Below are 19,005 nucleotides of genomic sequence, written 5' to 3'. Positions count from 1 at the left end.
TACGGGTGCATCCCATTCCATCATTCGATCAGATTTAGTCAATAAGAAGATAAGACTATTGCTTGGAGCAAGATTACGTACAGCCACGGGAGAGGACATCCAGGTAATTGGAGAAGTATCATGTGGAGTAGCAATTGGGAACGTCACGGTACTACAGAATTTTATAGTGGCAGAGATTGTTGATGAAATCATAATTGGAGTGGACTTCTTAATCGATCAAGGCATCAAGATCGATATGCAAAGCAAGACGATGGGATATAAGAACATGGATGTGCCACTTAATTTCGGCTAAGAGAGAGGCTACAGCAGTAAACGAGTGCTGGTGGAAGAGAGTCAGCAAATACCACCAAAATCCGAAGCAGTCATCTGGGCAAAGGTTGATGGAGATTGTGGGACAAACAAATTGTGGGTTGTCGAGACAGCAAACAAATCAACACCGAACATACTTGTAGGAAAAACCATGGCTATGACAAAACAAGAAGGACGTATTCCGGTAAGAGTACTCAATGAGTTCAAGTCACCACTCAAACTGACAAAAGGAGCTATTTTGGGAAGATGCCAAGATGCTGAAATAGTTATTAACTGTGAACAGCTCCATAAACACGTTTCAACTAGCAAGACTGATCTTTCAAATGACATCACGGCATGGACCGAGGGGCTAGATAAAGATTATCAGAGTAAGGCAAAGCAACTGCTCCTAAAGTACGCAAACATATTTGACCAGGATGGTTCCAAACCAGGCCGCACCAATGTTGTGAAACATCAAATTGAACCTGGAGACGCGAGGCCGATACGTCAAGATCCTCGTAGTGTTCCGCTGGCGAAGCGGGAAGTTGTGAGTCAAATCGTACAAGAAATGAGCGACAGCGGCGTCATCGAACCATCAGCTCGTCCATGGAGCTCACCGGTGGTACTTGTGAAGAAGAAGGATGGGAAAATGAGGTTTTTCGTGGACTACCGCAACTTGAACGACGTCACGGAAAAGGATAGCTACCCATTGCCAAGAATTGACGATACTCTGGACTCGCTATCTGGTACGAAGTGGTTTTCCACACTGGACTTGAAAAGCGGCTACTGGCAAGTTGAGGTTAAGGAGGAAGATAAAGAGAAAACAGTCTTCAGTGTTGGTGATGATCTTTGGCAATTTACAGTGATGCCTTTTGGACTTTGTAATGCACCAGTTACTTTTGACAGACTCATGGACCAGGTACTGAAAGGACTACGTTGGAAAACATGCTTGGTGTACTTGGACGACATCATCGTATTGGGCAAGAACTTTGATGAACATCTTAAGAACTTCCAGGAAGTTTTCCAGAGAATAGCTGGCGCTGATCTGAAACTAAGTCCCAAAAAGTGTTCGCTGTTTAAAAAGGAAGTAAATTACTTGGGTCACAAGTTAACGACAGAAGGTATCTGTACAGTAAATGAAAAGATAGAGACAGTAAAGGATTGGTCAAGGCCACAGAACTTGCATGAATTAAGAAGTTTCCTTGGGCTGCGCACATATTACCGCCGATTTGTACCAAACTTTTCCAGCGTAGCCCATAGCCTCCATGAGATTACAAGAAAAAATAAAGCTTTTTAATGGAAGAAGGAGGAAGAAGTGGCTTTCCAAACATTGAAGGAGCGTTTGTGCACTGCCCCAATGTTGGCATATCCGATTCCAGGAACAACATTTATTCTAGATACAGATGCGAGTGGATATGCTATAGGAGGTGTTTTATCACAACTGGTCGATGGACAGGAGAAGGTAGTTGCATATTACAGCCATTACAGCACTGTTCAAAGGCCGAGGCTAAGGAAGACTTTATAGATGTCCGGATAATGACTATAACGTGTACGGATGAATGGGACAAGATACAACTAAGAAAGTGCCAGCTAGAAGATACAGATCTGTCACATGTTATGCAAGGGCTCGAACGAAACGAAAGACCAAGCAGAGAGGAGATGTCAGCAGAGAGTCCCATTGCGAAGTCATATTGCGTACAGTGGAACAGTTTAGAATTGATATCCGGTTGCTTGCATCGAGTATGGGAGAGTGAGGATGGTAAATGCAAGAAGAAACTGATAGTGGTTCCCAGAAAGAGGATTTCTGACGTGCTCAGCGAGCTGCATAATGGTCCAAGTGGAGATCATCTTGAAATCACGAAGACGCTCGAGAACATTAAGCAGAGATTCTGTTGGGTTGGTTTCCGTCAGTCGGTCACCGAGTGGATTGCCAACTGCGAGGTTTGCAACAGAGCGAAAGGGTCCGAAACACGAAGTCATGGCCAGATGAAGCAGTGTGTTTCAGGTGCACCATTTGAAAGGATCGCCATGGATGTCGCAGGTCCATTTCCCACTAGCAACCGCGGTAACAAATACGTACTGGTGGTTATGGATTATTTCATTAAATGGCCAGAGGTATACCCAATCCCAAACCAAGAAGCGGAAACAGTAGCACAAGTGGTTACAAACGATTGGGTTGCAAGGTATGGTGTACCAATGGAGTTACATTCTGACCAAGGCCGGATTTTTGAATCAGCTGTGTTCCAAGAAATGTGTAAGAAGTTCGGCATTCGAAAAACACGGACAACTGCATTGCATCCTCAGTCCGATGGTATGGTGGACCGTTTCAATAGAATCTTGGAGGAGCATTTAAGGAAAGTAGTAGACAAGTACCATAAGGAGTGGGATACACATATATCATTATTATTAATGGCTTACCGATCGGCAGTGCATGAGACAATGGGCCAAACTCCCGCAAAGGTAATTTTTGGCAATGACCTCCGACTGCCAGCTGATTTGAAGTTTGAGACAGATGCCGATGCGGAGAGAAATGTCAAGAACTCCACTGGTGTCTTGGAAGAAGAGCTGAGAGAGATACACGATTTTGTAAGGCAAGGAGCAAGGATTATGAGTTACAAGATGAAAGCCAGATACTACAAAGCAATTAATTCGGAGGTTTTTCAGGAAGGAGATTTGGTTCTGTTATACAACCCACAACGGAAAAAATTTGTCCCCGAAATTGCAGTGTAATTGGGAAGGCCCATACAAAGTTATGAAACGGATCAACGATGTAGCGTACCGCATACAGACCATTGGCAAACCACGAACCAAAATGAAAGTGGTTCATTTGGAAAGGCTGGCAGCGTTTATATCGAGAGATTTGTCTGATCGGGGCGACCAGACTTAGGTGGAGGGCAGTGTGGCGAATATTAGTGACACCAAGTGATACTCACATCACCAGTCTTACGCTAAGTAAATGAAGCCACAACAACAATAAAGCAGGCAGTCACTTGTATCTACCTAAACGAATCAATCATTTTGTCTACACATATTTACGTACACGCAGCGGAGAGAAACGCATAAACACATGCATATATCTTATCTGAGATGCTCCCAAAAGTAGGCAATTATAATTGCGCAAGTATCACATATACACGCGCATATGAGAAGCTATAAACGTAGTAAGGTTATAGCTGATAGAAACTAGTAAATTCTAGAAATGGAAGCGCCTAGAAGTATGCGAACGAGAAATCACAGAGTATAAAAGGCAGCAACAGTAGAGGCACGACATTCAGTTTGATTTAAGCAATCAGTTGCGAGGAATAATTGTATTATGTGAAGTACTTTAATAAAGGCCATTTTGCATTATTGAATAGTGGAGTTTTTTATTCAACAGTTTAGTGATTCGAACGTTAGTAGAAGGTTGCAAATAAGAGGAATTCGTTACAATATAGTTGCATGTAACAATAATGCAATTTTTTTTGCAAATGCTAAATTCAGATTAAAATGGTGGTTTAACTCGTGAAACTTTGTTTCTGATGTAACTTAAAATAAAATAGATGTGTAAAATGTAAATTTGGAATTAAAAGTCAGGAATCTTTTTATTTCAAATTTTCGCCTGCATAAAATATGGTATTAATTTGGAAATAATTGCAACTCCACAATTAACACGTACGTAAATGACTGGGGCTATGTGAGTGATCTTTATGTCGCCAACTTTTTTTTGTTAAATATTTTTTGTTAAATATTTTTTTTTCAAAAAACCAAAAAATGTAATTGGTTATAAATCTTTTATAATTGAAATTTTTTAGAGAAATGTCATTTTAAAAAGCTTTGTAAATCCTTGGTAATTTGTATGGATTTCTTTTACTTCTATTTTCTTTCTTTTTATTCTTTGCAGCTTTCAAGGTGAATGATTCCTCGAAACTGATAACTCCTCCTTCTCACTATCGTATTACTTTAGATATATATTTGTTTTGTTATAGCGGATAGCTTGTCTGGGACTGGAGAGTTCCCCCTCCACTCCCGCCTCCTAAAAGCTGACTTGCCACCTTAAGCCGATCGCTGCAATTTTTCAGGCTGGGGCCTCATCCAGCTGTGGTATGGCGCATTGCAGCCTCCTCAATAGCTCACTGGACTCTAATACTACAGTATGAAACCTACCAGAGGAAGAAAAATTTTGTAATGCCTTTTTTATAACTATGCCGAAGACCTCATACCTGGAATTGAACAATAGTGTGATGAAATCCCGAAAACTCATAAAATCTGATAATCAGTGGCATGGAATATGTGTTATATATACACCGATCTTGACGAGCACTACTACAACAACAACAGACAGACAACAATGTATGTCTGCTAAATTTCAACATTTGAGCTGTTAAAATGAGGAAGATATGATATGAGGCGTCTTATCTTAATATTGGATGTTATTAACTAAACTTGTTAAACGTTAAAATTTATCTTGTATTCTGTTAAATTTCAAGCTTTTAGTTAATATGACGAAAACCTTCTTATCCGAAAAGTCGGTTGTATGGCATATATATGCTATAGTAGTCCTATCCGGTCGGTTCCGACAAATGAATACTCGGAAAATATATCTGAAAAATTTAGGGACAAGTTTGCATTCAAACAGATAGACGAACAAACGGATATGGCTATATCAACTCAGACCGTCATCGTGATGATTTCGGTATACTTCTTCTCCTTTAAGGACTTACAATATTCGAGATTTGGACATTCCTTAATATACCATTTCATTCTCATGAACGGTATAAAAAGGAGGCACATTTTAAATTTCACATACCTTCAACCGCTGAATATGACTCTTGAACGTCAACGATTTGTGGTGGGCCGCCGTCTCCGATTTCGCGTAATTGTGTAGATGGTTTATTAATCAACTCCTCGAGATCCTGAACACTAGGCCGTCGTACATCAATTGAAGTTCTGCGACGCTATTTATTACATGCAAAAACGCGACAAATATGTATTCCAATATAGGTATGACATATAAGTAAGTTGTTTGGTATTCCGTGTGGGTTGAGAGTGAAAATTTTAAATATTACAAAAATTAATAATACAAAAATTTTAAAAAGTAAAGTTTGTATAATAAACTTAACGTACATATGTGTTTGTTTTGTAATAGTGTTATATGTATATATATTAGAATTAAACAGATAAGTTTATCTACAGGAACTATTAACACATAATTCCAAACTTAGCTAATTTTGAAGCAGTGGGGTAGTGAGTTCTTCTTGCACCCGGGGCAAAATATTTTTATATATAGGCAAATTTATATACCAAATTTCACGCATATAGAATAGGACGTATGTAGATAGGTATGTGGGTATTATTAATTCATGTCTTTATTTCGGCTTCGCATTCATATTTATCAGATTTTCCAGGTTGATGCGACTAAATCGAATATCACAAGGAAAATTACTTTAAAGCTCTCAGCAACAGTTCCATTTGATATCCATATTACACACACATTCTAGGGGTATGCGGGTCCACGTTTTGGCCTATACCTCGGGACCTTATTCACCCAGCGGTATAAAAATTACTTTGTACAAGCACTCATCAACGGCTTCAATTTGATTCCCATAATGTAAAAGCACATCCTATCTCCAGACCCTAGTCACCCAGGGGTATGAAAATTACCCTCTACTAAAGCACTCATCAACAGCTTTCTATAAACACATTCAAGGGGTACCTGGATCCACGGTTTGGCCATATCTCGAGACCCTTGGCGTACGAAAAATACCCCGTATCAAAGTATTCATAAACAGCGTCCATAAAATGCAGTCGGTATTTTATTTACCTATTTTTAACACGCTTTTATTCGCTTGGCCTCTATCTATGTAACGGAATCTTTGAGCTTAATTTTCACCGGTTTCTAGAAGTCTGCTTAATTTGAAACTTTGCATACGTATCAAGGACCAATGAAAATGCATTAATGTGGTGGTGTGGTGGCATAAGGTCAACGGCCATTAGGTCAATTGGCCTTATTATCACTTTGAATGGCCATAAGTTTGATTGAAACTTTGCACACGTATCAAGGCTCGAGTACAATGAATTAATGTGATGGTGTGGTGACATAAGGTCAACGGCCATAAGTTTGATTGAAACTTTGCACACGTATCAAGGCTCGATGACAATGCATTAATGTGATGGTGTGGTGACATAAGGTCAACGGCCATAAGGTCAATTGAGGCGCGCGCACGGATATATCACCCCTATCAGCGTGACGGCGGCCTTATAGAGGTTTACCGACCTGGCGTCGTCACAGGCAATTAGCTTGACATTGTCCTGGAACCACCCTGCATCGGTGTAAGATGGCGGTGGACCAGGGTTGTCTTTCTTAATCTTAACGGCCACCGTAGCGCGCGGCCTCGATCCACTTCCACTGTTGTTTCGTGATCCTGCCATCTTCGCTGCTCTCATCTATAATGCCAATGATCTGCCGACCCTTGGCAATTTCGGCGAAAGACCGCGTCCAGCCTCCCTGCGTCTTGGCCCTTTTCGGTGCCGTGGGGTTGGATTCATCCATGGACCGCTGGCGTTTCGAGGTTTCATCACTCTCGACTAAAAATTTTAAAATTACTTGAACTAAAAAATTAAAAATAAATAATTTAAAAAAAAAACTAAAAAACACGCTTTTATAGCTAACCGAACTAAAATATAGAAAATAATTTTCAATTAAAAAGGGTTTATATAACAGTAGTAGAAGGTCAAACAATCATTTATAGTAAATCACCTCAAAATAAAATTATAATAAAATTTAAGTTATTAACAGAATAATTTAATTCATAGTAAAAAGCGCGGGGTGCTTGATATTGAATGTTACAATCATTCTATTGGCAACTATCTGAGAGGAAAAACATGAAATGTAGTCAAATGCACCCCACGCTTTTTAATCTGAATTAATTATTCTGTTAATAACTTAAAATTTATTATAATTTTATTTTGAGGTGATTAACTATAAATGATTGTTTGACCTTCTACTACTGTTATATAAACCCTTTTTAATTGCAAATTATTTTCTATTTTTTAGTTCGGTTAGCTATAAAAGCGTGTATTTTTATTTTTTTTTTTTAACTATTATTTATTTCAACTGTCAATAACTTTGTCAACAATTAACCGATTATCATGATTTTTTCTTTGAAATGTTCGTTATTATATTTACTTTTACATAACTTTATAAACAATAGCATATAGTTAAAAAAAATTTTTATTTAGTATTAAGTAAAAATATATGACTTTTTTCAAAAATTAATTTCTCAAAAAACGTTATCTTTTTTTGCTTAAACTTTTGCTTTATGGAGTGAACAGGTCATATTTCAACTTGGCTGAATGCTTATTAGCCGAAAAATGTTTTTTTCGAGATATGCATTTTTGAATATTAAACATTTTTTCCCCCATTTATTGATGCAATGCATTACAGCATACAATAACTTTGTCAAAAATTAACCAATTCTTATGATTTTTTCTTTGAAATGTTCGTTATTACTTTTAATTTTATATAAATTTATAAACAATTACATATAGTTAACAAAAAATTATTTTTTTAGTATTTAGTAAAAATTTTTGGCTTTTTTTTTGTTTAAATTCAAAATTATTCATTTAGCCATGTCCGTCCGTCTGTCCGTAAACACGATAACTTGAGTAAATTTTGATGTATCTTGATGAAATTTGGAACGTCCTGGGCAAATTTTAACAAAAAATTGAATATCTTTACAGTATATAAGTAAATTATGTTAACATTCAACTCCAGTAATGATATGGTGCAACAAAATACAAAAATAAAAGAAAATTTCAAAATGGGCGTGGCTCCGCCCTTTTTCTTTTAATTTGTCTAGAATACTTTTAATGCCATAAGTCGAACAAAAATTTATCAATCTTACTGAAATTTGGTAAGGGAATAGCTTTTATGACGATAACTGTTTTCTGTGAAAATGGGCGAGATAGGTTGAAGCCACGCCCAGTTTTTATACACAGTCGACGGTCTGTCTTTCCTCTTGGCCGTTAACACGATAACTTGAGCAAAAATCGATATATCTCTACTAAAATTAGTTCACGTACTTATCTGAACTCACTTTGTCTTAGTATAAAAAATGGCCGAAATCCGACTATGACCACGCCCACTTTTTCGATATCGAAAATTACGAAAAATGAAAAAAATGCCATAATTTTATTCCAAATACGAAAAAGGGGATGAAACATGGTAATTAGATTGGTTTATTGACGCAAACTTTAGAGAAAACTTTTTAAAATGGGTGTGACACCTACCATATTAAGTAGAAGAAAATGAAAAAGTTATGCAGGGCGAAATCAAAATCTCTTGGAATCTTGGCAGGAATACTTTTGGTGGTATTACATATATAAATAAACTAGCAGACCCGGCAGAGTTGTTCTGCCCTAAATTTGGTCTATCTGCATATATTTTAATAAGCTTTTTCCGTCTAACTCTGCCCTCGCCCCTCTACACTTTTTCCTAATCTTTGTATTCACTCCTCCCTCCGTATTTTTCGCTTCATCTATCTCTATCTTCGTCTCATTCTATCTCTTTCTCAGTCTCCTTCTCTCTTTTCTCTTCTCTCAAATTTTTCTCATTCTTCTTCATATCTTATTGCCAGTCCCAAAGGGTGGTATGTGTTTTGTTCCAGTCTCATTCCGAGTCTCAGTTCCAGTCCCACTCCGAGTGTCAGTCTCAGTCGCAGTCCCAGTCTTAGTCCTAATCCCAGTCACAGTCCGTGTCTGTTCTACTTCCCGGAAAAAAGCATCGTAAATACTAATATAGGCAAATTTATATACCAAAGTTCAGGCAAATCGAATAGGACGTATGTAAATAGGTATGTGGGTATTATTAATTCATGTCTTTATTTCGGCTTCACATGTATATTTATCAGTTTTGCCAGGTTGATGCGACTAAATCGAATATCACAATGAAAATTACTTTAAAGCTGTCAGCAACAACTTTCGTTTGATATCCATAATAAACACACATTCTAGGGGTTTCCGGGTCCATGTTTTGGCCTATATCTTGAGACCCTAGTCACCTAGCGGCATAAAACTTACTCTGTACTAAAGCACACATCAACAGCTTCCATTTGATATCCATAATGTAAAAAGACATCTTAGCAGGGCATTTTTTAAGTAATGCGAACGTGGCCAAATGGCCACGTAGTAGTCCGCCGTAGCCACGTAGTAATGATAGTCTGGCCACAACTAAATTTCGAAAATGCGTTGACAACGCCTAACTGAAATAATGTCAGAAATTTTCTGAACATACATGATTTCCCCAAAATGTCAAAAAATATATAACTTGCTAATTCTAATGAAGTTTTTTGGTGCTAATCGAAGAAATTTATTAAGGAATGAATGATAGTTCATCAAATATAATATCAATGAGGATTTATATGGAAAAGAACATAGGTACTCACGAATTCCGTGACATATATAAATTCTAAAAATTTTGCACGTGCTCGAGGATTTTTGTCAGCATATAATACAAAATTTTTGGGCAAGTATATAATAAGTTGGATATGAAAAATAAGTATTCCTGGGATTACTTGTTTTATTGCAAATGTTTTGGTATGAGTGAGTCGCAACCACGGTTGCCGCAGCATGTTTTTTTTTTGGACCAAAAATGGATCAAAACTCAAAAAAAAGGACCAAATTTATTTTTTCTTATTTATTGAAACACGAACAATGTAATTAATAAATTAATATAACAATAACAAAAAAATGCTTAAATTCACATTGCACGTTATACAAATATGAATACATTTCATCACATATAGGTGAATTTTTCAGTCTTATACACATATTTATATTAAAATATTTAGGAGTTCAAAATTTTCCATACAAAATACTTATTTTGGTAGGTATCTGCCACAATACTTCGATGTGGTATAATAAAAATGACAATTCGTCTATTAAATGATATGATTATAAAATCACAAACCGCCATCTTTACGAAAAAACTTCCGAACGAAATCCCTGTCGGAGTACAAGGTGAGATCAGGTTCTCGGTAACGCCTCTCTTTCTTGCGAAGGAACTCCCCTACAGCTGGCCTTGGATCATATAAAGCTGTACCTACTCCATTCAGTGCCACAAACATTCTCGAGTTCATTGTCTCGTCTGAAGTTGACAGTCGGTGGTTTGATTTCATTTGATTATAATGAGAAATCACTTTCTCAACAATCATGGAGTGAGGTGAAGTGACCAGTAAAGAGCACACCAGTTTCTGCAAAATCCCACATGTCACTGGTATCAGTCGAAGCAGCTTATGCGACATTTTTGCACTTTCGTCTGAAGTATGGAGATCTCTGATTTCTTGGATTGCTGGCCAACAATCGCAAACATTTGATGGAAAGTCGGAAACTTTTTCTTCGCCAAAAATGGTTTCAACCAAGAATCGCCCCCTTTAATCATTTCTGCTGTGGTTTTCGCCTTTAGAAATGTAGAAAATCTTTTTATCAGCTCATTTTCTTCAATGTTGAGCCGGATGTCAAGAAAATTGATGAACGCTGATATTATTTCGACTCGGCGTGCCGTCCATGATCGGGTGCCTGTTGTGACGAGAGAATGCGATACTTTGCGTCTTTTCTGTCGTTTTCTTCATTGTGAGTGTTGTCTTGTAAATTTGTTTGGTGTAAAGGAAACTTCTCTTCCTGTCCACCTGGATATGGACCCTGGAGCATGAGTTTCATTTTTTTGAGAGCGTTTTGTTTCAAAGTTAAAACATCGGGCAGAATCAAACGCCCTTTCTGGAGATTTTTTGCAAATCTTTCATGATCAATAAAACATCTGCCATTAAGCATGTTTGGAGAAGTTGTTGAAATTCCGATTTGCTCCAAGTATTAAGCATCCCAACTGCTACATTCTTTTCTGTCAGTGAGTTTTTGAGAAATGTCGCCAGTACTTAAAACATCCCGGTAAATTGTATAAAACTGCAGTGATCAAATTATTGACATGTTCGGCAAATCTTACTTCAAAGTAACCTGGGAATGAACGATATTCTGTGCAAAATTTTTTGCATTTCCTTCAGTTTCGAAGGTGATGTGCGAAAATATTTGGCCACAGCTGTGGTATTGCTCAGCCAAAGTTTCATTTCAGGAACCGTTGCAAGCGCTGATTCCATCGCAAGGTCAGATATATGACAGAAACACCAAACTGTCATCAGTTTGTGTCCCAAGTGATCTTCGAGAAGTTTCCGCAGGCCCGCTCCAGATCCTGTATTAGCATCAGTTGGAACGTTAGTTGCCTCACACGACGTAACTGTAGCTTCAAGTAATCCTTCAGCACCTGTCTTTTCTGGTTGCCTCGCTCCGATGAAGAGATTTTCGACGACTGTTGGATTTTCCTTGGTCACGTACCTTGCGACGATATATTTCATGTCTTTGTTCTGACAATCAACACTCCCATCAATTTGTAAAGACACGCAAATAGCAGATTTGAGAGTTTCTCCAATTTTTCTCATCTCCAACTCTCCCACGATGTGAAGCATTTCAGCATAAACCACTGGATCTCTATAATGAAGACTTGATGTGGTAGGATGAAAATCGGCAAGTTGAATATCCCAGTCATTTGCATCGTTTGGTTGTGTTTGTATTGATTTTGCGCGTATTGTTGCAAGCGAAAGAGCGGGCCACGATCGAGCTGTGGGTGTTTCCAATAAAGAATCATTCTAGACATCCAAGCAAAATGAAGTTAGATCATTTACTACTCCCGCACGATGTTTTTTCAGAGTATTTACCCATGGATGTTTTTCGGACTATTGCTTCCATAATTCAGTCGACTTTTGAGCTTCTGCTGCAACAGAGTGGACACTGGACTCAATGTGATCGAAAATTCTCTTCAATTTTTGTTCCCCGTCAACTCGAATTCCTTCTGCAAGAGATACTTTGGCGGCTTCAGTTTTGAATTCTCTGCAGACTGAACAGCAAATAAATGGTCGATTTCTTTTTCCATCAAGTTGGATTGTTTTTTGAAGAAAACCATAGTTTTGCAACATCCATGCCAGATCTAATTTGTAGCCTTTGTACCACGTGCCGGATGTCGTTTTTGATGTCCCTGGTGCTTCTTCATCACCATCAACTGAAAAAATATATAATAAACCTAAAGTAAATTTTCCCATTCCACTATTCTCCTGCCAACATTAACATAAATACAGAATAAAAAATTTTGAAGTCAATAAAGTTTTGCAATAAAATAGTAGTCAGTGTCTAGCTTAGCTGCTCCAGCCCGAACTTAGTTCAAAAAATTCAGAGAAAATACAGAAAAAGTTTTTTTTAAAAGGGAGAACGTACAGATGTAGCGCATGACGCGAGTTTTATTTTTTTGTGGCAGAAAAATTCACCTGTCTTGCAGCTTGCAGTTTCACAACAATAATCTACCATGTTAAATAAAAAGAATACATCAACAGACCCTAGCGCAGTAATAACGATTTGTCTCATGTGTTTGCCATATACAGTCATAGCTAGAGATCGGCAATATAAGGGAAAATAATCAGATATTTACTGAAAATATGATACAATAATATTTATTTAATATTTTTTCATTTTTTTTTTTATTTGATTTAAAAATTGCAAGATAATGATACTGTGATTTTCCATGTACATACAGGGTGTCCCACAGTCAACAATCAAACAATCAATATGATAGGAGTTTGTAGTTTTCAAAATTCTAAGACAATTTTCCCTTTGCCATTTTTCAAATTACTAAATTAAAAAAGTTATTCAAGCTTAAATTTTAAACAATAAGTGCGCTGCCTTTACAAGTGGGGGTCGAATTCACAGACCAAACTTTTCCCAAATTTTCTTCATATTATTCTGAGTCGCACAGTCCTTTTGCCACTTTTCGCTATGAACTGCATAAGGACGTTTTTCGGGTTTTCGGGTTCAAACACGCTTTTTAAATTTTTTTCTAATTTTTGAGACCTATTTTGGTTTTGGATTAGGGCATTAAACTAGACAATTACAATTTTTTGTGATACATATTTAACATATCTACAACGTAAAGAGCAAAACTCACATTTATTAACCGTTAACAATATTTTTGAATTAGTCCAAATGCAAAACCTTCAATATCTCGATACGTTAAAAATTGGACTTGTGCCACTTTCAAAAATAACGGCTCATATAATACGTTCATTTTCAATGAGCAAGATTCGTAAATACTCACCGATAATTTTATTCTCTTTAAATTGAGGAGAACAGTCTCCATCGTCGTTATTCGTTTTAATAGCTTTTTTGGAATCGTCCTAAACACATACGAAAACAGACAATTAGCTTTACCGGTGAATTACAGGTGTCGAAAAAATGTATCAGTGAAATATGTACTTACTCTCTTCAGGTCATTATTTCCTTTGTTCGGAACTTGATTCGTCGAGGTCTTCAAATCAACTTTTTTAACCACTTATCAAGAGTCGACATCTCATTGCAGTTTCTCAATTTCTTTGCCAGTAGCAAGTAATTGAATGACGAAAATTTAACAAACGAGAGTCAACAATAAATAAACGTCAGTAAACAGAATTGACACAACGAAGCATGTAAACAGCTGACTGCAACACAATATGATGCAATACCCTGCTAGACACCTGCCAGTCAAACCGGGTGTTCGAGGAGATATTTTTCTTTTGGCCACCTAGTGAAAAATCCTTAAAAAATGCCCTGCATCTTAGTGTTACCCTGATCCACGTTTTGGCCTATATCTCGAGACCCTAGTCACCCAGCGGTGTAAAACTTACTCTGTACTAAAGCATACAGCATCAGCTTCAATTTGATACCCATAATGTAAAAACACATTCTAGGTGTATCTCGGTATCCTGAATTTGCCCGAGACATCTCCAACGAATGCAAAACCGTGGAAATCGAGTCGTGCGTTCTGGAGTTATAGCGTCAGGAAGGAAAACCCGACTTATTTTTATATTGTAGACTAGAAGACCCGGCAGACGTTGTCCTGCCCTAAGTTTGGCCTTTCTGCATATATTTTAATAAGCTTTTTCCGTCTAACTCTACCCTCCCCCTTTTCAATTTTTCCTAATCCTTTTATTCACTCCTTCCTGAGTCTTTTTCGCTTCGTCTATCTCCATCTTCATCTCGTTCTATCCCCTTCTCAATCTCCTTCTCTCTTTTCTCTTCTCATTCTTCTGCAACCCTTATTGCCTGTCCCAGAGGGTGGTATGTATTTTATTCCAGTCCCAGTCCCAGTCCCACTCCGAGTCTCAGTCCCAGTCCTAGTCCTAATCCCAGTCGCAGTCCGTCTCTGGATAATATATTACTCTGTATTAAAGCATTCATCAACAGCTTTCATTTGATATCCATATTGTATATACACTGTCTAGGCATTCACTGGCCCACGTTTTGGCCTATATCTCGAGACCCTAGTCACTCAGGGGTATGAAAATTACCCTCTACACAACTAAAGACTCTTGAATTAAAAAAATGTCATAGTACCTCTAAATCGCGGGCCCCCTCAGAAACCCCCCACCCTCTCGGCGGGCCTGGTGATGTGCTATACTTGATATCATTCGCTATAATATTTTTTATTGATGAGCAGGTTGTTTAATTAAACACCAAGCAATTACACGGAAGTATATCCGCACCACCTGAAAATATGAGTGCCACTGCGTATACGTAACATTTTATTATTACGTATAAACAAATAAAAAATTTGCAATAAAATAATATTGCGACTATAAACTGAGATATAACTTATCCTATCTCTCAAGCTAGACCAAACTACACACGGGGTGCAAAACAAGTTCAAAATCGGTGTAGTAGTTTAGGAGTCCATCGCGGTCAAAAATGTTGTGACACGTTTTTTTTATATATTAAGATTAGTGGTACTCGACAGATGATGTTCTGGGAAACCCTGGTCCACATATTGGTCAATATCTCGAAAACGCCTTCACATATACAACTAAGGTTCACTCCCTTTTAAAATCCTCATTAATACCTTTAATTTTATACCCATATCGTACAAACACATTATAGAGTCACCCCTGGTCCACCTTGACGGCGAAATCTCGAAAATGCGTCCAGCTACAGAACTAAGGCACACTCCCTTTTAAAATACTCATTAACACTTTTCATTTGATACCCATATCGTACAAACACATTATAGAGTCACCCTGGTCCACCTTGACGGCGAAATCTCGAAAATGCGTCCAGCTACAGAACTAACGCACACTCCCTTTTAAAATACTCATTAACACCTTTCATTTGATACCCATAACGTACAAACACATTCTAGAGCCACCCCTGGTCCACCTTTATGGCGATATCTCGAAAAGGGGTCCACTTATAGAACTAAAGCCCACTCCCTTTTAAAATACTCATTAACACCTTTCATTTGATACCCATTAGTGATAGACGGTATGGTGATTTTGAGCTATCAGTGAAAATGGATATGGATATTTTTGAATAGCGGCTATTTTTTATAGCTATAGCGATCGCTTTATTTTAACAAGCGATTCTATACAGAAGATATGATGGGCGACACAGGGATTTTGAGCTATCAGTGAATATAGGTATGGCTATTTTTTACAGCTATGGCGATCGCTTTAATTTATCTTTCATAAGCGAATCTGCAATTATTTGTATACTTGGATATAAAAAATGAATGTTTAAGATTGTTTACCAGAGTAGATTGAATGTTATACATTAATTTAATTTAGTATACAGAATATATAAACCAAAATTGGAATAAAAAGGAAAAAATATGTACCTTTTATTATAAACTTATGTAATGTGAAATTCTAATTTTCTGAGATGTTATGATATATATTATTAACTGGCTGACGACAATATGTTCAGACTCGTATTACACTCAATGAGATGAAACTAGCTGAAATAGATATCTATGCATCTTTGTTTTATAAATTTTGCTAATTGAAAATGCTTTGATTTTTAAATGTAAGATGAATCAACCCGAAATAAATCTGTATATGTAACACCATAAAAACATGATTTATTTACTATATTATACTACACCGATGTTTTCAGAAATACTCCGTATGAATTTATTCGGAAAGTTGTATTTGGCTGCATAAATTTGAACAGTAAAGTGATTTTTAATGAAAAATACATAGGAAAAATATAGCAAATTCTTCAAACTATTATAAAAATATTCTGTAGCAGAAAATTAGCCACCCACTGCAGTGCGCTAGAAATTAGCCGAAGAATTCAACCATATACAAACCATATGACACAGCTTGAATTGCATTCTCCCAAAAAACTTAAATTTTGAGTTAATCTGTTTGCAATAAAACGAGTGATATATGTTTTTATAATTATTTTATTTTTCCATCAAAAACACAAATTTTATAAAACTGTTAACGGCTACGGCCTAGAAGTATTAACTTATGAATAACACATGCATTAGTTTCGGTAACGTTTTACAAGACGGAGCACCACCTAATTTTTATCGAAATTTATCAAAGGTCGTATCAAAAGACGCGTCTCGACCTCCGTTTTAAGAATCCGAAAGCGAAAATTTAATTTTTATTTCTGTCAAAAGATATACGCAAAAAAATCTGTTCAAATTTCCATGTGGTTGTAGTTTTTTTGCCACATTTGATGTACACACACACACACTAATACATAAATGTGTTATGCGCGCATTTAGTTTTGATCCCCAAACCGGTGGCGGATCCACCCAAGGTAATATCTTATAAGCGCGACCGAAGGTCGCCAACCCAGAAAGGTGTTCTATGCAAAAAAAATTGTGGATCCGGCCCCATATTTCGGACCCTCCCGGGGTCGTTTTACGGTTTTTTGTAAATAACTTTTGACTGAAATAAAATTTTTGATTTTCGCTTCCGGATTCTTAAAACGGAGGTCTAGATGCGTCTTTTGATTTGAGAAATTTCGATACAAATTAGGTGGTGCACCGTCTTGTAAAATGTTACCTTAGTTTCATGTCCGAATCAGTTTTAGTAAGCGTAAAATATGCTATTGTTTTTTTGTTTAAGCCAACGTCCCATCTTATTTCTATACCCCCCTGAGTTTGCGATGCTTTTAAATTTTTATCGTATTCTGTTACTAGGCGCACAAGTGGACCAAAAACTTTCTCGTATTGATAACCATCTTCATAACGCAATAGCACTTGTTATGGTTAGGTATCTATCTATACCTGGCTTCTCTAAATCCTGAAATGTCGCATCAATATTTTCCTTCCATAATTCCTCCAATTTGTTTATTTGTGCTGCTGATATTTGTCGTGCACGCAACTGCTCTTGCTCGGTAGGCACCTTAACCAACCACGACAAAAACGAACGATCACTTATAAGTGGCTTCCATTGTTCTTGATCCCAATTCATATCTTTTCAAAGAGTTTTGCGCTGCACATGGTTGACTAAAATTTAAATTTATTCGTTTAAATAGATATAGTTTTTAATATTTACTCCATTTTCAGCTTGATATATATTCACTTGTTTTAACTGTTTTTTAAAGAAAAAAAAATATACTAAAAATTAAGTTTAACTTGTCTTGGACATGTCCTTACAAAAATCAGTCCTTTCCGAAGGACCTCAGTTTATAGCAAAAAAATTAAAATAAAATATATTTTTTTGTATTTCAATTGAATGAATTAACTGTTTAAACTATACTTAAACAACTTTTATTATAAAATTACCATTTTAGGCAAAAATTACATATAAAATTTGTAGTCACGTAAAAGATAACGATACATCTCTTACGGCCCGATTCTGAGCGTTACCGGTAAAATAGTACACAGAACATTATGTAACCGAAAATCGTTACCAGTTCTTTTATTCGCGATTCTGGCCAAAGTGGTTACGCTGTCATCACCGAAAAACTCACCAATGTCTGTGGTGAAGTTTAAAAGTTAGTTTTCTTCGCTTTACCCATGGCGGAACGATACAAAGTGGCAGCATGCGACAGCTGAATATAAACTTTTTTTTATTTGATTTCATACATCAACTTCCGGCGCAGTACGATTTTCACATTTGTCCATCGAGTTTAAAAAAACAAAGTACATGGAATTTGTATTTATGTTTGTAGGTATGTCACCATGCTGCCACTTTGTATTGTTCCGCCATGGCTTACCGAAAATGTGTCACTCGTAGATACGAGGTTAACGAATAAACGAGACGATGTGTATGTATGTACATACATACATGCATAAGTTTTGACATAGCTATATTGTAGTTTATTCTGTGAAAGTACATAATGTATACAAATATATAATATATAGAAAGAGGCAGCACTTTTTACTATTATCTTTACTTATTTGCGCTTACAATTCTTTATTTTTCAGTTTTGCCTTTTTCTAAACAACAGCTGTTGTGTGGTTATTTCGACGTAACCGCCTACTTTTGTGGGTAAAAAATTATCCGGCTACTTTCGCGGGTAGAATACCAAAAGGGTGTAAAAGTTTCCACATGATTTCGTTACAGTGGTGAGGAATGTTGTTACCACACTAGAATCGGTGCGTTAGACGTATTTTTAAAAAACAATCGTATATATTTCAGCAAACAAAAAAGTTACTATTGAAAAACACCCCTACTAACAAGCTGGTAATGGTAGCTGAGAAAACTGAGAATGAGAATCTTTTCTCTCTACGATTGTGGGAGACTGAGAGCAAAATTAAAACGACGTACGTCTCAAAGACGTACGTTATCTCACTAGGGTTAAAGATCGATCGCAATCCTAACAAAACAATAGGTAACTAACTCTTCATACCAATTTATGTATTCATTTATAGCC

The 19,005-nt window shown here is 36.8% G+C and overlaps 1 protein-coding gene across 10 annotated transcripts in view; it reads right to left on the bottom strand.

The window, feature by feature from the left end:
- bt (projectin protein bent) overlaps positions 1-19,005 on the bottom strand; it is a 3,328,983-nt gene that overhangs the window by 1,400,805 nt on the left and 1,909,173 nt on the right. For 9 of the 10 annotated variants that reach the window (XM_067757812.1, XM_067757814.1, XM_067757820.1 and 6 more), the window contains one exon: positions 5,075-5,222. The exons of the other annotated variant lie outside the window; for it this stretch is intronic. In XM_067757812.1, the coding sequence (XP_067613913.1) occupies positions 5,075-5,222 (148 nt within the window). The remainder of the gene's footprint in view (positions 1-5,074; positions 5,223-19,005) is intronic. 10 annotated transcript variants of the gene reach the window in all.

The sequence above is a fragment of the Eurosta solidaginis genome, chromosome X (assembly GCF_040869045.1).
Source record: "Eurosta solidaginis isolate ZX-2024a chromosome X, ASM4086904v1, whole genome shotgun sequence".
Taxonomy (NCBI): Eukaryota; Metazoa; Arthropoda; class Insecta; order Diptera; family Tephritidae; genus Eurosta; species Eurosta solidaginis.
This window is presented reverse-complemented; position numbering and strand designations above follow the sequence as displayed.